The sequence below is a fragment of the Anabas testudineus genome, chromosome 19 (assembly GCF_900324465.2).
Source record: "Anabas testudineus chromosome 19, fAnaTes1.2, whole genome shotgun sequence".
Lineage (NCBI taxonomy): Eukaryota > Metazoa > Chordata > Actinopteri > Anabantiformes > Anabantidae > Anabas > Anabas testudineus.
The window spans coordinates 276,744-298,643 of record NC_046628.1 but is presented as its reverse complement, the minus strand read 5'-3'; the positions used below and the strand labels follow the sequence as shown (position 1 = coordinate 298,643).

The 21,900-nt window shown below is 40.9% G+C and overlaps 1 protein-coding gene across 3 annotated transcripts; it reads left to right on the top strand.

Moving 5' to 3' along the window:
• Positions 1 to 1,991: 1,991 nt before the first annotated feature.
• Positions 1,992 to 21,542, top strand: csnk1db (casein kinase 1, delta b). 3 transcript variants are annotated; one of them, XR_003298290.1, is made up of 10 exons: positions 1,992 to 2,439; positions 9,388 to 9,498; positions 9,863 to 10,011; positions 11,210 to 11,438; positions 11,531 to 11,701; positions 11,822 to 11,970; positions 12,171 to 12,339; positions 16,897 to 17,036; positions 17,491 to 17,561; positions 20,063 to 20,083. XR_003298290.1 is itself a non-coding variant. In XM_026351195.1 (10 exons), the coding sequence occupies exons 1-9, from the start codon at positions 2,364 to 2,366 to the stop codon at positions 17,544 to 17,546; spliced, it is 1,245 nt and encodes a 414-aa protein (XP_026206980.1). In that variant the 5' UTR covers positions 1,992 to 2,363; the 3' UTR covers positions 17,547 to 17,561; positions 20,063 to 21,542. The 3 variants fall into 3 exon arrangements, 2 of the variants coding, with proteins under 2 accessions (XP_026206980.1, XP_026206979.1); XM_026351195.1 differs by having other exon boundaries at positions 17,496 to 17,561; positions 20,063 to 21,542; XM_026351194.1 differs by lacking the exon at positions 17,491 to 17,561 and having other exon boundaries at positions 20,063 to 21,542.
• The last annotated feature ends 358 nt before the right edge of the window (positions 21,543 to 21,900 follow it).

Below are 21,900 nucleotides of genomic sequence, written 5' to 3'. Positions count from 1 at the left end.
ATACAGTGTTAAACATAAAAAGTCATAATGGTAAAGATTCATGTCTCAAAACTGGAAAAACAGCTTGTACAGAACCAAGAAAATTATCTCTGCACTGCAACTTTTATTTAAAACAAAATAGATTTCCATAACTGCAGTTTATGAGGTAAACATTATGTCATGAGTATGGAGGGGAACAAGGCAGGAATGAACTGAAAACAGGATTTATTGGGTGAAACTACAAAAAAAAAACAGAGAAACTAAGGGGGTGTCAACCGACACTACAAAAACAGACAAAAACACGAGGACAGAGTAACAACCGAAAACTACCAAAATGGCGTGGAACAAAGTAACAAATCAGGAACCAAAGTACTAAAGAAAACCGCCGCTCAATGGCAGGAAAACACTCACAGGAGAAACAGGTAACAATGTCAGTTCAGAGGGGGGAACCGAGTCCAGGGAATCCAGGGGGGGAAGCAGACAGGGCTGAGGAGGACGAGCAGGCAGGGTTAAGCAGGCAGGGTTAAGCAGGCATATGGGAAGCAGGCATATGGGAAGTAGGCTAGGAACAGGTTGAGAAATGATGACGATCTGACAGGGGAAAAAGGACTGAAGTTATCTCAAGGCACTTTAAAGTGTAAGGTTTAAGACCTTACAGAGTATAATTGTATAAAAAATTATAACAATACCAACAATCCAATTTAAGCAAGGTTAAGGTAACAGTGGACAGGAAGAACTCCCTTAGAGGAAGAAACCTAATGGTGCCTAAGACTTTTGCACAGTGTAGTTTTAAAGAGTAACCTTCACATTTTTTTTTATTTTGGATTTTAAGTCTCCATATTAAGCCAAAAAATTAAAGTTTATGAATTTTGTAAATAAAAATTTTATTCCTGGTGTTGAATCAGTCACAATTTTGTTGTCTTAAAGTCACATTAAAGTCACTTAATGTAAAGTCACATTTAATATTCCTACAGGATATGAATGCAGTAGGCATGCTTTAGGCAAAGCATTGGTCGACGTGTGTCAGTTACGCAACCTGCAATCACAGATTGGACACGTGAGCTGCCTTAGCTCTATGCTGATTGGTCCACAGATGGCCAATGAGAAAAAACACTTGTGTGGCCTGTGCAGTCAATCAGAAACAACTCTCAACTCAGTCCAGTGGGTGTTGCTATGGAACTGGAACTAATCTGTCTTAGAGGTGACTGGACCTCCTTTCTGTCTAACATATATTAATCCCTTCTTTTATGTGCCAATGTAGATGGACTTGGCCAGATGAATGTAAAAACAAGATGTATATCAGCTGCTTGCAACACATCTCTTATTATATGTTATATAAATATGCATATAATAACATATGTATAATATGTTATTATTATACTCTATACTATAACAGAGCGATACATTCCTGTAGGATTTTTCAGTCGTTTACATGATGTAAGTAGGTGTAAAGATGCTGAATAAAGTTTCTTTTTCACTGCAGATGAAGTTGAATGCAATAATCAACACAGAATTTTACCTTGGCTTTTCTTTGTGTTTAATACATTTCTATTGTAGTGGAAGCTACACATGCATGTGTAGGCTACATGTATACATTGATATACACGTGGACTTTACACACACTGCAAAGGCACATAAAGCACTATTCTTATCAGCTGCTTACCTGTCTTCAAACAGTCTTTAAATGTTTGAATTGTTTCACACATTTTTTACTCCTCCTACAGATTATTCCACAGATTTTTTTCTATTCTTGTCAGTTAGTATTTGCTGTCTTGTTTTACAAATATTTTTTAAAATATTTAATGGAAACAGATTACACTTATATGTTATTTACAGAATAATGAATCAGGTCACAAAGTTTAAAATGTTTTGTCATAAAAGTGTTCAATTGGGCTCTATTTATTTCCTACCGGTAAATAAATACCACTGCTTCTATGTTGTCTATATTTGCAAGAAATGGGACTTTCTCCTGGTTTTCCTGCAGTTGCTAGGGGAAGTGATGTCAGCTGTGAACGACAGCTATCACGGTGGAAGAAAGAACCCGACAGTGGAGAAGCTGTTTCTGAACAGCTACGACGTCTCTTAGCAAAATCTGTTTCCATCGTTTTGTTTCTGGCAGTAATGGCTCCCGAATCACGGAGAACATAAACTAGGCATCTCACGGTACCGGGTGGTATCGATATTATAGTTAGTCGTTCTTCACAACGCTAAAAATGGGTTGGTGACATTTGAATTGTTGCAGAAGAAACTTTCTGGGGAAAATGGGAGTGTGAATTAAAGAAGAAGAGAGTTCTAACCGAGGCAACGTAAACAAAAGGGTTAAAGTTAAAAGGCTACGTTAATTCCAAGTGAACAAACGAAGCAGCACTAGCGCTAATGTCGACATGGAGCTGAGAGTGGGGAACCGATACAGGCTGGGCAGGAAGATCGGAAGTGGATCTTTCGGGGACATCTATCTAGGTGAGCGAACGTTATTTTCACATTGTTCGTACTCTCAATAACCAGATGATCAATTCCAGTGGCCCCAAGCTTTATTAACAATCTTTGATGTACCCTGGGTCCATGTAAGAGTATTTCGACTAACGTTAGCTGTGACGCTCCTTAGCCTCTGTCGTTCTTAGTGAACCACATTAAGCTGGATGTCAAAATAAAACAGGCAGTGTGAGTCGAAATACATGACTTCCAATGATTAGTGTCATTACAGGTACATATAACATGCTTAATGTGTTTAACGTGGCTGCAAGATTCAGCCTAAATTGCAGTTCTTGACAGCAGTAGTTCACTGATAGTACTGGATTGTACCCCTTCCCCCTTTTTTAACTTCAGGGACAGCCTATCTAACATCACGGGCTTGTACCCTACTGTAAATTGGAATTGCCATTGGTTCAAAGGTAAAGTTGGCAACTATTTGCTGGCCTCTTTTACAAGTATGTTAATATTTTATTGTAATGGTTTGCACTTTAACATGATCTTTTATTCACATAATACTATAATTATAATTGTCATGATAGGGTTAAATCATGTTCAAGGACCAGTTATCTTGTATGAAGTAAGGCTGTCAGTTACATGCACTTGTTATTGACATGTCAACCCAGCATTATTACATTGGTCTGTCGCTTTGTGTGCATATGTGTTTTGAAAACACCAACACAAAACTGTTTCAGTGTAGCAATATTCTTGGGATGTCTGGTGTGAATGGCTCTCTTAAGGTCATGCAACAGCATTTCAATCGGGTTGAGGTCAGGACTCTGACTGGGCCACTCCAGAAGGTGTATTTTGGTCTGTTGAAGCTATTCTTTTGTTGAATTACTTGTATTCTTTGGGTCATTGTCCTGTTGCATCACCCATCCTCTGTGGAGCTTCAGTTGGCGGACAGATGGTCTTACGTTTTCCTGCAAAATGTCTTGATAAACTCTGGAATTCATTTTTCCATCAATGACAGCAATCCGTCCAGCCCCTGAGGAAGCAAAGCAGCCCCAAACCATGATGCTCCCTCCAACATGTTTTACAGTGGGGATGAGGTTTTGATGTTGGTGTGCTGTGCCTTTTTTTTCTCCACACATAGTGTTGTGTGTTTTTTCCAAACAACTCAATTTTGGTTTCATCTGTCCACAGAATATTTTGCCAGTAGTGCTGTGGAACATCCAGGTCCTCTTTTGCAAACTTCAAATGTGCTGCAATATTTTTTTTGGACAGCAATGGCTTCCTCCGTGGTGTCCTCCCATGTACTCCATCTATTGTATATATACTTGTTTAATGTCTTCCCTATTGTAGATGTGTCAACAAAAATGTTAGCATGTGCCAAAGATTTCTGTAAGTCTTTAGCTGACACTCTAGGATTCTTCTTTACCTCATTCAGCATTCTGCGCTGTGCTCTTGCAGTCATCTTTACAGGACGAACACGCCTAGGGAGACGAGCAACAGTAAACCCAAAACTGGTGTGTGTTTTTAAAGGGCAGGACAGCTTTCAGCAACGCATCCAATATCATCACACTGATTGGACTCAAGGTTGGCTCACTCCTGGCTCCAATTAGCTCTTGGAGAAGTCATTAGGCTAGGGGTTCACATACTTTTCCCACCCTGCACTGTGAATGTTTACATGTTATGTTCAATAAAAACATGAAAACATATAATGTTTGTGTACTATTATTTTCAGCAGACTGTGTTTTTGTGTTGTTGTGAGTTAGATGAAGATCGGAACACGTTATGACCAATTCCTGCAAAACTCCATGTAATCCCAAAGGGTTCACACACTTTTTCTTGCCACTGTAGTAGGGTTGAATCTAAATATTTGGATAGTTTATTTAGTTTGTTGGATAGATATTCAGATATTATTACCTTTTTTGCGTAGGTTGACCGGAATGCAGGGCTAGTCGGATCAGAAAGAGGTTCTGCTGTCTGCATCTGAGGGTGAAGCATAGATGGTTCCTGTAGTCTGCTACTTTTCTAGCTGTCCTTTCATATTCCTGCACCAACTTGAGGGTTTCTGTCCCAAAATGTGCAGCAATATGTCAGTGAAGATTCTCAGTCGCTTAGGTGAAGTTATCTGGAAGTTGAGTCATGGCAACTGGACCTCCTTCTTGTTAGGTTGAAACATTTCGCTACTCATCAAAGTAGCTTCTTCAGTCTGAAGATAGTTGGTTAGACACCACAAATTTATACTGGTTTCACTCACCCCTGGCCTGAATAGGCTTATTACGTGAAACAATGGCATGAATATAACTTTCTGAGAGACACAACAGAAGTCCACTTTGGCCCACTTGCATATAGAAGCAAAACAGCGACCGCTACACTAAATTCTGAAATCCTCAAAAGTACCTTTATTAAAGGATTATATTGTAAACAAGACAAGAAATTTGATTGTGGATAAACCAATCTTCTCGTGCACCACAGGAAGATTTTAGAGGGTCAGCATAAAGTTAGGGGAAGAATGATTTTGGAAAATAATGTTGCTATTGTGAGTTTGTTTGTTTTAACCAATATTGTGACTGGAATTTCTTATGTGATTATTATTAAGTGATCCTACAGAAAATGACAAACCAGCCCAAGTGTGTGTGTTTGTCACCTTGTTTTGGTTATAAGATGTGCTCAGGAAGTTTAACCTTTCCTCTGTGCCTCAGTTATTGCTGCTGCTTTCTTCCAGTTGTTGGATGAGGGCCCCACCAGCTTCTTGCATAGCCTTGTTCTTGACAAAGTAATACAATTTGAATTGTGCAATACAAGAATATTGCCATCACACACACCTCCTTTCTCTCATTCGCTGACACACGCACACACCAGTGTTAAAAAAATCAGTCATCAAAAGATTTTATTACACAGACTAAGCACAGAACCCAGTGAAACTCTATAACTAACTTTTGTGTGCATGAAAGATGGATAGATGTAAGTGCTATTTGCTTAATCCTAATTAATGCTCCAGTGTGTTTAATAATATATTGTGATCTATAGAGAAAATCCTCATACAGTTCATTCCTGTGCTGGTGGTTGAATAATAATAATTGCTGTGCAACTACTTCTTCAAAGATTTGAGAGGGTGAAGAGCAGATTCGATGTTGGTCCATAATTGGCTAAAACCCCTGAGTTAAGAGTATTTTCTTTTTTGATTAAAAGCCTGTGGTACATAGCCTGTACATAGCCTGTTAGTACCAATAGATGTGATCCCTTATGGATGTCTTGAAGGGGTGAGACATGTTGATGGTTTATTAACTATTGAAATTAATAGGGATGAAACAGTTTCACGGTCTCACGGTAAACCATGGTCAAATATCAGGCAGTTCGTATTACCATTTCACATTCTAATTATAATGTCAGGATAATGTCATACGTGTGATATCTGTTTCTGGCTTGGAACATGAACAATGTATAGATCTAACACTTCTTTCTTTGATGTTCATGCAATAAGATGTAGTTTCTAATGAAGGACAGTATGACTTCCCTATGTATTTTTTTCCCAATCTGAGGCCTCTAATACTTCCTTGAACCCAACACACTAAATCTTTCCGTGTCTAATGTGACTTTTTGTTTAAAGCAATATGTGAAACTGAGTTTTTTAATTGGAAAACATCTGTGACTGTGAAAGATTTACTAAAGCTGCTGCAGAGTTGTCTCCCACGAACACTGTAGTAACTTACAAAATGTAATTGTCAATGTTATTCCAATCCTGTCCATATGTATGATTTCTTCTCCTAAAAGAATATAGTGATTCATGTAAAATTTCAGGCTTGTAATATCTGTGGTAGGACAGCCAATAGTTTATCTATATCATGGAGATTTATTAAATGCCAGGACTAATAATCACTTCCCGACAAACCCATCCATCTATCCATCCATTTTCCACCGCTTATCCGGGGCCGGGTCGCGGGGGGAGCAGCTTAAGCAGATTTGCCCAGACTTCCCTCACCCTAGACACCTCCTCCAGCTCTTCCGGGGGAACACCGAGGCGTTCCAAGGCCAGCCGAGAGACATAGTCTCTCCAACGTGTCCTGGGTCTTCCCCGGGGCCTCCGCCCGGTGGGACAGCACCGGAAAACGTAAATTGAGAGCTTTGCCTTTCGGCTCAGCTCCTTTTTTACCACGACGGACCGGTACACCGACCGCATTACTGCTGCCGATGCACCAATCCGTCTGTAAATCTCACGCTCCCTTTTTCCCTCACTCGTGAACAAGACCCCAAGATACCTAACTCCTCCATTTGAGGGAGGATCTCCCCCCCAACCTGGAGGGTGCAAGCCACCTTTTTCCGGTTGAGGACCTCCGGGAACAAGTCTGACTTACTGCCGGCAATGCGAACCAAGCTCCTACTCTGGTCATACAGGGACCGAACGGCCCTTAACAAAGGGCCCCGAATCCCGTATTCCCGAAGTACCTCCCACAGGATGCCCGTGGCCACAGGACGCCTTCTCCAAGTCCACAAAACACATGTAAACTGGATGGGCGAACTCCCATGAACCCTCGAGCACCCTGGCAAGAGTATGGAGCTGGTCCAGTGTTCCATGGCCAGGATGAAAACCGCATTGTTCCTCCTGGATCCGAGGTTCGACTAGCGGCCTAATTCTCCTCTCCAGCACTCTGGCATAGACTTTCCCAGGGAGGCTGAGGAGTGTGATCCCCCTATAGTTGGAACACACACTCCGGTCCCCCTTTTTAAATAGAGGAACCACCACCCCAGTCTGCCAGTCCAGAGGTACTGTCCCTAATCTCCACGCAATGCTGCAAAGGCGTGTCAGCCAAGACAGCCCTACAACATCCAGAGACTTAAGGTACTCAGGGCGAATTTCATCAACCCCTGGTGCCTTGCCACTGAGGAGCTTACTGACTACCTCAGTGACCGTCCCCAGCCTCTGCTTCCTCAACAGAAGGCGTATCGACGGGGTTGAGGAGATCCTCAAAGCATTCCTTCCACCGTCCTACAATGTCCCCAGTTGAAGTCAGCAACTCCCCACCTCCACTGTAAACAGTGTTGGCAGGAAACTGCTTTCCCCTTCTGAGGCGCCGGATGGTTTGCCAGAATTTCCTTGAAGTGGACCGTTAGTCCTCCTCCATAGCCTCGCCAAACTTCTCCCAGGCTCAAGTTTTCGCCTCTGTGACCGTGCGGGCTGCGGGACGTTTGGCTTGCCGATACCCATCAGCTGCGTCAGGAGTCCCACAGGCCAACCAGGCCTGATAAGACTCCTTCTTCAGCTTGACAACTTCCCTTACTTCCGGTGTCCACCACGGGGATTGCCGCCGCGACAGGCACCAGAGACCCTACGGCCACAGCTCCTAACAGCCGCATTGACAATGGAGGTGGAAAACATGGTCCACTCGGACTCAATGTCTCCAGGCTCCCTCGGGACCTGGTTATAGCTCTCCTGGAGGTGGGAGTTGAAGACCTCTCTGACAGAGGGTTCCACCAGACGTTCCCAACAATACGTTCACAATACGTTTAGGGCCGGCCAAGTCTATCCGGCTTCCTCCTCTGCCACCGGATCCAACTCACCACCAGATGGTGATCAGTTGACAGCTCAGCCCCTCTCTTCACCCAAGTGTCCAAGACATATGGTCGGAGGTCAGATGACACAACCACAAAGTCGATCATAGACCTTCGACCTAGGGTGTCCTGGTGCCACGTGCACTGATGGACACTCTTATGCTTGAACATGGTGCTCGTTATGGACAAACTGTGACTAGCACAGAAGTCCAATAACAAAACACCACTCGGGTTCAGATCCAGGAGGCCGTTCCTCCCAATCACGCCTCTCCAGGTATCACTGTCATTGCCCACGTGGGCGTTGAAATCCCCCAGTAGGACGACAGGCGGAGCACCTTCCAGTACCCCTTCCAGAGACCCAATGAAAGCCGGGTACTCTACACTGCTATTTGGCCCGTAGGCACAAACAACAGTGAGAGACCTATCCCCTACCCGAAGGCGCAGGGAAACAACTCTCTCGTCCACCGGGGAAAACTCCAACACATGGCAGCTGAGCTGGGGGGCTAAAAGCAAGCCCATCCCTGCCTGCCGCCTCTCACCATGGGCAACTCCAGAGTAGAAGAGAGTCCAACCTCTCTCAAGGAGTTGTGTTCTAGAGCCCAGACTGTGTGTGGAAGTGAGCCCTACTATCTCTAGCCGGTAACGCTCAACCTCCAACACAAGTTCAGGCTCCTTTCCACCCAGTGAGGTGACATTCCATGTCCCAATTGCTAGATTCCTTGTCCAGGGATTGGGTTGTCGAGGCACCTCCACACGGCTGCCACCCAATCCACACTGCACCGACCCCTTATGCGCCTTCCTGCGGGTGGTGGGCCTACAGGAAGGCGGTCCCACGTTGCTCCTTCGGGCTGCGCCCGGCCGGGTCCCGTGGGAGAGATCCCGGCCATCAGGCGCTCGTCTACGTGCCCCAACCCCAGGCCTGGCTCCAGGGTGGGGCCCCGGTGACGCCAATCCTAGAGTCATTCGGGCACGCCAACCGCTCCACCACAGTAAGGTGGCAGTTCAGTTCAGTCCCGACAAACCCATGGGATACAAACCAGCAGTGGCACGTTACTTTGATTCCTGTAGGTTTGAACTGAACTTTAATTCTTAATGCTAGCGATGTTTTGTTCATGAACATTTCGTTCAATATGAACTAATCTTTTATAGGTGGTCCTGATTTTAGTTTCTTAACCTCTAAATGTTTGACATGATACAAAATGCAGTATGTGTATGTCAACTTGTATGTAAGTGGCTATTAAGTCTCCACACCTGTGACTTGTTTGTTAATAATTAGTGGTTTGTCTATAAAGGCTCTTGAGACTCTGTGTGCACAGACACATAGGTGAGAAGGGAGGAGATTTATTTGAAGAATGGTCCAGGGTTGGTAAGTGGTATACTGAGGAGGGTTCTTATGTTGAACAGATCTTCTAAAATCATCCCATGTATTACCATTTGTAGGCACCGATATCTCAGTGGGTGAGGAGGTTGCCATTAAGTTGGAATGTGTAAAGACCAAACACCCCCAACTTCACATCGAGAGCAAGATCTACAAGATGATGCAAGGAGGAGGTGATGTCTCAATCTCCCATTCTTCTGCATTCTCTGATCAGTTAAAAAATATATATTTATTTCTTGTCCATAGCTTTTTTGCAGTTTTCTTTGTTTGTTTCCTCTTCTCCCTTTACCCACCATTTTCTGCCTCTACACGAGCCTAACTGTACGTGTAATTAGTTCAGAGCTTTACATTTACAGAATCTATTCCTGAAGGCACTCAAGTGGAAAATTATATTTTCCTTAAAGGGTTAACAAGTGATTACTGTCATTGCTGCTATTTACCTTCAAGTTACTTGAAAGTAGTGTGCAAGTACAGCGTGGAAGTTACTGCAGCCACTTTAAATTTGTGCTTACTGAGTGTTTACTTATGTGTTTGCAGTTGGCATTCCAACAATTAAGTGGTGTGGAGCAGAAGGTGACTACAACGTGATGGTGATGGAACTGTTGGGGCCCAGCCTAGAGGATCTTTTCAACTTTTGCTCCCGCAAGTTTAGCCTCAAGACAGTCCTTTTGCTTGCCGATCAGATGGTGAGATTGCCTGGTTACTTGCTACCAAGGCAGATAACATGGCTGGTTAACTAGCTAACATCAACATAGTTATGTAATTCACAAAGTAGAGAAGAGCAAAGTTACACCATTTTTATATTTTCATATAACGATTTACATCAAAATGCAAGTAAACTCTGCTATAAAAACAGCATGTTTATATACATACGTACATACATACATACATACAAACATCTTCCTCCCTTATCCGGGGCCGGGTCACAGGGGCAGCAGTCTAAGCAGGGATGCCCAGACTTCCCTCTCCCAAGACATTTCCTCCAGCTCTTCCCGGGGAATACAGGGGCGTTTCCAGGCCAGCTGAGAGACATAGTCCCTCAAATGTGTCCTGGGCCTTCCCCAAGGCTTCCTCCCGGAGGGACATTTCCGGAACCAGATGCCCAAGCCACCTCAGCTGACTCCTCTTGATGTGGAGTAGCAGCAACTCTACTCCAAGCTCCTCCCAGATGACCAAGCTTCTCAGCCCATCTCTAAGGGTGCGCCCAGCCACCCTGTGGCGGAAACTCATTTCGGCCGCTTGTATCCAGGCCCTGATCCTTTCAGTCATGACCCAGAGTTCATGACCATAGGTGACTATAGAAACATAGACTGTCTGATAAATGGAGAGCTTTGCCTTTCGGCTCAGCACCTTCTTCACCAGGACAGACCCATAAATCAACTGCATTACTACTGCCGATGCACTGATCTGTCTGTCAATCTCACGCTCTATCCTTCCCTCACTCGTTAACAAGATCTCAAGATACTAAACCTCGTCCACTTGAGGCAAGATGTCTCTTTCAACCTTGAAAAAGCAGACCACCTTTTGCCGGTTGGAGGTGCTGATTCCCATCCCAGCCGCTTCACACTCGGCTGCAAAACCATCGGTCCTGGCCTGATGAAACCAACAGAACAACATCATCCGTAAAAATCCGGGATGAAATCCTGTGGCCCTAGCTGGACTCCCTCCAGCCCCTGGCTGCGCCTAGAATTTCTGTCCATGAAAAAAATGATCAGAATCTTAGACAATCACACCAATGGTTATAAAAATGTTTCTAAACAAATCAAGAAATGAATACTTAAGGTTTTTGCTGCTGAAGGTGGACCTACAAGCTACTGAATTATGGAGGTACTCGTATTAACATGGTGTAGTAATATAATTTGTTTTTTTTCTTCTCCAACACAGATCAGTCGCATTGAGTACATTCACTCCAAGAACTTTATCCATAGAGATGTGAAGCCTGATAACTTTCTGATGGGACTGGGCAAAAAAGGCAACCTAGTCTACATCATCGACTTTGGTCTGGCTAAAAAATATCGAGATGCTCGCACACACCAGCACATCCCATACCGCGAGAACAAGAACCTGACTGGCACTGCACGCTACGCCTCAATCAACACACATCTTGGGATTGGTACAAAATATGCCTGTTTGACATGACATGAACAACAGTGCAGTAGTGATCATATTGTCCTTGCATTTCTCACTTGTTTTCTCCCTTAACAGAGCAATCGAGGCGTGATGACCTGGAGTCCTTGGGTTATGTTCTCATGTATTTTAATCTAGGTTCTCTTCCTTGGCAAGGCCTCAAGGCTGCTACTAAAAGGCAGAAATATGAACGGATCAGTGAAAAGAAAATGTCAACCCCTATTGAGGTTCTTTGCAAAGGATATCCTTGTGAGTCTTAAATTATTTATGATTTTTTAATTTATTATAATTGTTGTCATATTTCCATGTTGACCCATATTAATCAAGTCATTTGCCAATATGAAATGTTTTTTTCATCCTTGGTCATAGCTGAATTTGCGACCTACCTGAATTTTTGTCGATCCTTGCGCTTCGATGACAAGCCAGACTACTCGTACCTACGGCAGCTCTTCAGGAACCTGTTCCACAGACAGGGCTTTTCTTATGACTACGTATTTGACTGGAACATGCTTAAGTTTGTGAGTACTAGTCATCATCATCATGTTCAGTTTCATGGTTTTGACACATCATTTACAGTATGAAAAGAGCTCGTATTTTTGGATTTAAATAATATTGCCCATATTTTCTTTTAATTGTTTTCAGAGTGCTAACGTAGTTACACCCTCTTTGTCTTTATTAATAAGTCCTGTTTTAATTCATTGTTTACTGTTTTACACAGGGAGCCAACCGTGCAGCAGAGGAAGCAGAGAGAGAGCGCCGGGACCGGGAAGATAGGATGAGGCATGGCAGAAACCCAGGTGCTAGAGGAATACCTGCTGCATTAGGACGACCAAGAGTAACCCAGGATGGAGCACCACCTACCCCACTAACTCCCACCTCACACACAGGTGAGTTCACTGCCTACCTCAGTACCTCTGAACCCTGCACTTTGTAAGTCACTAAACAGAACCAGGATCAAATGAGTAATGCAAGATTTTTAAAATCCTCAATACTTTAGCACCAATTACAGCCTCAAGTTTTTTTGAGTATGATGCTTCAAGCTTGCCACAGCTATTTTTGGGCAGTTTCTCTCTTTGGATAAACTGTATTGTTGGTTTGCTCAGCACTCTGCATTATAAACTCAGGTCTCTTATTATTATCACCTTTATCTCAATGGAATTCTCACCTAAGAAGGACTCATTAATAGTTTGATGGATGTCCACGGCCAACACAGTTCAAATCTGAGAGTTTATCTTGTTTACACTGACTCTACCTTACAACAAACATACTCACATGGCACCCATACAAATTGGTGTGTTATGTGTGCATGTAGTCAGAAATTAACACTATGCACACTCATATAACTGGTCAGGTAGTATAAAACAAATCACCACATAAATAACAATAGGTGTTTGGAAAAAAAAATATATATACTGAGCTTTTTCCACAACTGCAAGGATCTACTGTACATACATGCCATGTATGTTGTCATTGCTGTTTTTGTGGTTATCTCAACATTAATCTCTCTCACAATGGCTTCTATTTATGTTGTGCAAATGCAGAAGTTCACATAGGAAAAGAAATGAAAAGGAAAAAACTAATTAGCTCTAGTCTGCCCGCTTGTAGTTGTAAATCCTCTAGACATAGACAAAATTTAAGGAATTGTGATAAGTGATGCTCGTTACCCTTGTATATGTGTTTGCAAACAACAAATATATCCCTAGCCTTATCCCTGTTAATCCATGTGTAGAGAAAGAGGTCCGAACCATAAATCTGACAGTATCATGCTACAATAAAAAAAAAATTCTGGCTTGTAAGATGTTCATTTCAGGTCTAGAGTTTAGTGGAGTTTAGTGGTTTACCATACAGTCCTGGTTTCCTGCATAAATTGTCATGAAATGTGATTTGATCTTAATCAATAAATGAATATCAATTTTATTTTATCTAATAAGACACCTTCATCACTATTGACCATACTGATAGCTGAGGGTAGAAAAGAGTGTATCTGTTTGTTTTGGCTGTGGCAGCCTTAAGGAGAGCCAGAAGGCTGCATATAGAAGAGCACATGAAGTGTAGGGTCTGAGCTGTCAGACACTGAGCAAAACAATGCAACAGATAAAGTCTGTGAAGAATCTCAGTCATTCATGTTATGGTTACACCAAAAAGGCTGTTAAGTGGCAACTGGTCTTGCTTTAAGTTCTTAAAGACGTTTAACCTTCTATCCATAAGGCAAATGGTCTGTGCTTTAATAGAGCTTTTCTACCTTATTGGTACACAAAGCACTTTTATACTGCTTTCCATTCACCTCTCACATGCAAGCATACACACACACACACACACACACACACACTGATGGCAGAGATGTCATGCAATGATTGGTACACAACTGCTCTAACTCCTGACCCACAGCTACCCCTTAACTCCATCAGTTCTGACTGGTTTTTCACAAGAGCACATGTGCATAATAAAGGCTGCTGAGACTCTGGTGATCTTTTTTGGCATGTACACATGTGGACAAAATTGTGTGCATCCTTCCATTAAAGAAAGGAAAAACCTACAAAGGTCACCTGAAATAACTTGAAACTGACAAAAGTAATAAATAAAAATGTACTATAAATTAAATCAGACATAGCTTTTGAGTTGTGGTTCAACAGTGTTTTTTTTTTTTTTAAACAAACTAATGAAACTGGCCTTGACAAAAATGATCCATCCAACATCCAGTCCTGCAGTAGTCTCTGAACCCTATTTGCTGGCTCCCTGCCACCTGACCTCAATGCCTTCTTTATCTCATTCAGAATGATTTTGATTTCCTTGGTGACCCAGGATTTGTTGTTGGGAAAACGGTAAATTTGTAAATTGTGGTAATGGGTACACGTTAATGGGTGTCCCGCAAAAAGGTGATGTAATCTGTGATGCAGACTGAGCAATGTCCTTATCGTGATGCTCACAGAGAGTCTTCCAGTCTGTAACTTTAAAGCATCACTGCAAGGCAGCATTGGACCCCACTGATATAGCACCATTTTAAAACTATCCACTACAGGTTCATGAGACTATTTATCATTGTTCGGGGTTACCCAGTTGCAGAATGACAGCAAAATAGAACAACAAGATTTATTAACGTAACACAAAAAATACAGAACAGACTTAATGTAATGCAAAACAAAAGGAACAACAAAAACTCTTAAAAGGAGGAAAACAACTAAAGAACACTAGAAAAGGCAGGCAAACTAGAAACTCACTAATCTCAATAACTAACAAAGAAAACGCAGTAGACGCGATACAAACAGAAATCAAAATCACAGCCAAAGCTGGAAAACAACAAACCAAAAACGCAGACGAAGCTGGAGCTAACAAACAAAACAAAACCACAGCAACCGCTGGAACTAAATAAACAAAACTAGTCAGCCAAATCTGGAACGAACAAGAAAAGAAAACGCAGCGAAAAGACAGACAGCAATTTAATTACACTACACACTAATGAGTAACACAAAATTCCTGCTAAAAACACACACCTGATGTCACTCGAACCAGCCGAGACATGTCCCCCGAAGTGAAGGAAAAAACACAAAGAGGAAAACAAAAAACACAGAGACTTCCAGGGACAGTCCTCAGCTGGCCGGAGGAGGGAATCGGTTTGGCAGGCTGACTATCACTGTGTCATTTGAAGACTTTAAGATACAGTGAAGGAAATCATTTTTTGATCACCTGCTGACTTTTTTAAGTTTCTTTAGAATAAAAATAACCCTTAATTTCTTTGGAAGTGGGCAAACTTTAAAAATCTACAGGGGATCAAATACGTATTTTCTCCACTGTATAATAAATTTCCTGCTGATACAGTCATTTTTGTATAAGACAAAACAGTTCTGACACTGGTCAGAACTGAAAAGTTTCCATTCACTCTCTTGAGTTTTGAGTATCTTTACCATCAGGTCAGGCTGGATGTTGTGGCTGTGGCTCAATAGGTAGAGCAATTGTCTGCCAATCATAGGATTGGTGGTTTGATTCCCGGCTGCCATGTCACAAGTGTCCTTGGCTGAACATTGAACTGTGTGTATGAGTGGGTGAATGAGATGCAGTGTAAAGCGCTTTGAGTACCAGTTAGGTAGAAAAGTGCTATGTAAGTGCAGACCATTTACCAAATGCTAATGTCAAATTCACAAAAAGTCTAGCATGGTTTCCACTACCCTCCAGGTGCTTATAGTGTTACAGTAGCATCTGGTAGGGACAGATTGAAAATATATATATATAAAAATGTATCCAAGCTGCTCAGCACATTTACTCGTGACTCAAAGACAGGGCTTTTGTGAAAAGAATTGCTCAGACTATTTATATTCAAAACAGTTGTTTCTTTACTGAAGTCATGCACATGAAATTTATTGAGCTTTTGGGTCAGTTAAAGGTCAAATGAAAACCATTCTAGTGCCGCCTTCTTTCAATTGTTAATTAGTCCAACCAACTACTACCACATAGTACTAGCAAAGCAGCCGGCAGTGCTACATGACCAGATTTTTTTTCACTTTTCCCCTTTATAGACATGTACAGTAGACAGGGCTAAGTTGTAGCAGTTGTGATCCGTGGAGCCCAGCGGCAGAAGAGGAGCACATATTGATGATTTTTTTAAGGGTTATTGATTAAGGGGCAGTGGTTAAAGTCAGCCATATTAAAATTAGGGGCCTCAGGACACTTGAAGGAGGAGCTTAAAGGCAGTGTTTACATTCGTCTTAGGGTTGACATAAACCACACTCATAAATATGCAGGAATTTCATATTTGTGTATTTCAGATACACAACATTCCTTTACCACCACCTCCACATGACTTTGCCAGTAAATAAAGCCTCTTGGTCTGTACATAAAAGCATACTGAAATTGTTGACATAGTGGAGTCCAAGACACTCCAGGATACATACATCCCTGAAATCATTTTGGTAGTTCACATGAGCATCTAATTGTCGATATTGTTCAGAAATCTTTATTAAGATAGGCATAAGACAGTATTTTAAAGATGATCAAACACAGTCATGACCTCTGTTCTGTTTTTGTCTATTGGGAACACACCAATTAAATGGTAAATGTTCTGCACTTATATAGCGCTTTTCTACCTAGCTGGTGCTCAAAGCGCTTTTACACTGCATCTCATTCACCCATACACACACACACACACACACATACCCGTAGCAGAGCTGCTATGCAGCTGACCTGACTCACCAGGCAACTTAGGGTCCAGTATCGTATCTCGCACTTCGGTATGTGACAGGAGGAGTTGGGAATCGAACAGTAACAGTTTTAATATCTGGTTATATACTTTTATGGCGAATGGCCACTGCACCAAATCATCTCCATTTATTGATAGTTTGATTAACTATGGACTATTTGAGATTAATGTGTAACCCTTTTCAGCTACATGCAAATTAATAACTCAATTGACCTGATTTTGTCTTTAATGATGATTTTTTTTGTTGTCTTAGCGAACACGTCTCCTCGACAGGTGTCTGGTATGGAGCGTGAACGAAAAGTCAGCATGCGACTGCACCGTGGTGCTCCTATCAATGTGTCATCTTCAGACCTAACAGGACGACAGGACACATCACGCATGTCCACCTCGCAGGTAAAAGATATCTGGGACACCTTTGCTTTTCTCTTTAGGTGTATCCTCATCCATTAGTAGAGGCAGAAAGAAGAAACTGTGCATAAGAGAACTGAGAATATAGATAATTCCACTTCACCCCAGGTAGAAGCTCCATCTGAGTGTGCAGAAGGAAGCTATGCTTTAAGCTTTATAGTAACCAAGTCAGGTAGAATTCCATACTACTCAATCAAACTTCAGTTGTCAGACATTAGTTATAACATTACTGAAGAGTGATGCTCACTGACTTTTTGTCAAGAAGATTTACAAAAGATACATGTATAGTGCTTTACATGGGTTCAATATCCAAAGAAAAAAAAGCTGTAGAGAGTGAAGTGCTGCTATTAAGCCAGTTTTCTCCAGTTCTGTGGTTAGTTCAGCATGTGGGTTCTGACTTGACATATTGGGCCTTCTCTCTCCCTTCCCCAAACCTCAGAATAGCATTTCCTAAGAGCATCATATCAAGTAGACGCTCGCCACGTACTTGTGTGACGTCGGCAACACTAGGTGAGTGCTGTCCCTGAAGTTTAACAGTGCATGTATCCTAACTCCAGTTCTGTACTGGGCTGCCTTGAAATTTTGTGTTCAGTACTTTTAACCTCTAGTCTGGTGTTTGCTATTTTATCTAAATAGAGAAAATGCAGACAGAAACATATAGAGGGCATAAAAATGGATCAGCATCAGTACCCGGTTTAATTGCTAAGCTTTTTCTGCCTGTGGTCAGATGCTTAGTCTGTCGCCAGTGAGCTTGGACATCCAGTTTGTCAGTGAGACTAAATCTACATGGCTGTTGATGATACTGTGTTTCTGCATTTTACCAGGCAAAGTCTCACTAAATAATCAAACTATTTTCAGAGCAGTAGAATGCAGTCCTCTGAGAACTGGAGTGGAAAATGCATTGCAGTCTGTCAGAGCCTAATAACGTAACTCCCTGATTACCCACTCACGGTTGATGTAATACCCCTTCAAACACCTCTGTGCCTGTGACTTGTAGCTTGCACTGTTGAATCGATGCTTGAGGGCCAGTCTTCAGCTATAGCATCCAAATGGAATTTACCTACTTACTATACCATCAGCTCCAGCTGTACTGTTCTGTCTCCTTTCCCCTTTAGATTTCTTCCACCGTGGTCTTTCACACAAAACACTTGCATGATTTGAAGTTACTTGTTTCTAGTCAGTGTTCAGCTTTCTCATTACTGCGACAGAAAGCATGATGTTAGTCGTTTAAAACAGGGTAAAAGCAGTAAAAGAAGTTTGATTAAAAATGTCAAACCGTGTCCTCTTTAAGAACAGTCTTTTTATAGCATTTAGTGTAGTTAGCCTATGAAGACCAGGACAAAGACATGAAATTAATTTGTCACACTGAGAATGCTGAACTATCATATAAAGTCACCTGACTTGTTGCACATTATTGAAAATATAATTTAAATAAATAAATTGTATGTTTGCTCATTAATCTACACTCAATGAATTTGCAAACATTTCTAGAAATATGTCCTACTGAGAGTACAATAATCATTTTGACATTTTTCAATTTTAATTTCAAATAAAACATTTAACTGATCTGACTTGTTTGTGAAGTGACTCACTTTTCCAGTACAGGAACTTAACTTGTTTAGATAAGCATGCTTAGATTCAGGAATGAATCAAGCAGTGCGATGTATTCTAATGGTTTAGAGCTGAAAGAGTTATACATACCCAGTTTTGCTGCTCTGGTCTTCTCTGTGTATACAATCTCAGGTTCATTCTGTCAGCCTCTGGAGGCATTTAAAAGTCATTTTAAATGTGTAAATGCAAAAGAAAAACTCCCTTTTCCATTGTTGTGCATTAGTAGTGCATAAAACCAATGCTTGCCCTGCTGTCACCTCTCATAAAAAGGTGTGTATTTATTACACAGTGACCAGATTTTCATCGTTTTGGTTCTGTAAGCCACCACAGTGAATTTAAAGTGTTTGAATGTTTGGATGAACAATGCAGGAATTGTTATTTTAATTATAGACCCCATTTTGGTGGCTCAAAATATTTGGACAGACAAATATAAACTCTGAAGAAAAGGACAGTGTGGTACAAGTTGGTCTTAGTCTCATCTGTCCAAATGACGATGTTGCAGAACTGCAGTTTTTTTTTTCTTTTATGTTTTTTGGCATTTGGGTAATTTGTTGTTCAGCCTAATTAAGCTTTTTTCATTGGCTTTGAGTTTTTGAGGCTTCAACAGATTCTGTCATTATTATAACTTTTATCTGCTTGGTTTTTAAATTAACTTAAGAGAGTGCTGAACCATGGAACAGGTGGGCAGCCACCAAAATTGGGGGTCCATCAACAAGCCCTTAAATTTAAAACTAAAGTATGTCTTGATATCATATCAAAATCATTGTTGTGGGCTATGGAACCAAGACAATAGAACTGTCAGCAGTTGCCATGGACAGTGACAATGTAAAATATGTATGCACCTGATTTTATCTATATCCAAAATGTTTCAGTTTGGAAACACAGTGGAAAATAAGGCAACTCTTGAAAATTTCTTGCTTGATACTGTAACCCTTCTAAGACTGTTCCCTTCATCACTATACCATTCGAGCACGTCAGTCTATCAAATGTGAGGAACTTATTTCCTCATTATCCACGTTCACAGTGAAAAGAAGTTAGAAAGTAAGATCCAAAGAGTCGTAAAATGTAATATTACATTATATTTAGCACAAATCAACCATCCTGACTTCCAACGCTGAAACAGAGGCTTTCAGGGGGTTCAAAACGTTAGACGTTTAACCTGCAGCTGTTTCCTCAGTTTACAGATTGTACTGGTCTGTGATAATGGACCTTATGGGGTGAACATGAATATAAACTTTTTTGACTTCTGGCTTGAAAATGCATCAAAGCTGTTGAAAGGCTCTTCGTTTTACATGTCTTGGTCTATAAATTTTGATAGTACAGTGAGACATGTAAGTGTACTACATGTTGTGCTGTTCTTTGTTTTGAATCTCCTGCTTTTTGTCTTCTGTGTCCACTAGATGGCGTCTGGTGTACCATCTGCTGGTCTTCATCTTCTAGCTCCTCGATGAGCCTCCAACAAGGCAACCTGGTGGACCAAGCTCTGTCCACTCAGAAGCAATGTGATATACTAATAGAGCAGCACCTTTAATCACTACTACTTCTACAGCCAGTCTCTGACTCTGACACCCTTGGTCTCTCTCAAACACACTTTTGCTGCTCCTATTTATTGGTCCAACCTCTCAAAACATTTAAGCATGTCAGACCTCAGGACTTTATCCACGTTTCAGAAGACATTTGCACAGCTTTCCACCACTGCTCTGGACTCCACTACGAATTTCTGAATGGGCAATGGTTTGTCGAGGGGTAACCTAGCTGTCTTGTAAGGAACTGACTGCCTGATATAGCTAATGCCACTGACTCCTCCTTCTCCTGTGGGAAGATTGCCATCGATGGCCCTTCATTTTCATCAGTGTCTGCTAGTTCATACCTGTTCAATGAAACAGTTGTGTTTGCAATGTTTATCAAGCAGGTCAACCAACAGCTTTCTCTCTTTCTCTCTCATACTATATAAGTATGTGAATGGATTGCAATGTGATGCTGTTTATTGGTATTAGAAAACGTCATGTCCTCCTCTATACCATCTACTTTTCTTGTTTTTTAACTATTCCCACCATTGATGTTTCTCTTCAGTAACTCTACAGCCATTCCTTACATTTCTTTGCATGGTTTAAGAAGTGAGCCTTCAGAACTGGGTGTGTTCAGTCTGTTCACTTCCAGGCTCTGCTGTACTGTCCATTATGCTCCCATTTTAGTCTTCTCTACAGAAGTACTATTATGTTTGTATGTTGGGGGTGGCAAGAGTTTCATATTTTACCAGATGTTCATCTGTTCTGCACAGATAAACTGTAATTTTTCCTTATTTGTATTTTGTTGAAGCTTTAAAATACTTGCAATATTGGTGTTTAAATGTTTTCTCATGTTTTCTTTTCACTGGCCTAGAGAGGAGGAGGTCTGAACATGACTCCTAAACTTGGTCAGACAGGAACCTGCCAGAGGTTTAGTAGTCTTCCAATTAGAAAGCCCCCAGAACGCTAGAGTTATTAGAAGGCAGTGCTGTGAGCAGAGTTGTCGAACTTAATGTGAAAGACATTTATTGTGACAAGCATTGCTGTCACAGCTAGTGTTCTCAGGAGGAGTGGTTCAGTAATTCAGCAAACTGTGTCATATTACCATTGTCACTGAAAATGAATTTTGTGAATCATTCCAATTACTGATTCTATGTTGAATGTGGAGTGAAAAGCTGACATTTATCTGTTTAATCAGCATTAGTGTTTTAAGATTTCTATATCTAACTCAACTTAGGAGTAAAGTCACCTATAGTTCATTGTGTTTACACCCACATTATAAATATTATGTAAATAACCAGATCAGCAAGATTTACTTTCTCATATTTGTATATCTTTGTACTTAAATTGTAAATAAATAATGTACTTTTAACTTTTAGTGTGTTGAGTTTTTTATGGCTAGAAATGAATCTTTTTTTTATTAAAGACAGGGAAAATATATCATATAACATATATATATCATATAACATATATATATATATATATATATATATATATATATATATATATATATATATATATATCATATAACATATATATATATATATATATATATATATATATATATATATATATATATATATATATATATATATATATATATATATATATATATATATATATATATATATATCAATCATATAACATATATATGATAAATTATATATGATATGATAGCAGCAAATAATACTATTTGACTGTTGAGTTGTCAGTGACTTTGAGCCTGTTGC

Bases quoted from the DNA above. Each gene is read 5' to 3' on its own strand.
- csnk1db (XM_026351194.1), top strand. From the start codon at position 2,364: ATGGAGCTGAGAGTGGGGAACCGATACAGGCTGGGCAGGAAGATCGGA. The intron at 11,702-11,821 runs GTGAGTCTTAAA...CCTTGGTCATAG, and splicing joins TCTTTGCAAAGGATATCCTT to CTGAATTTGCGACCTACCTG. The intron at 17,037-20,062 runs GTAAAAGATATC...TGTGTCCACTAG, and splicing joins CACGCATGTCCACCTCGCAG to ATGGCGTCTGGTGTACCATC.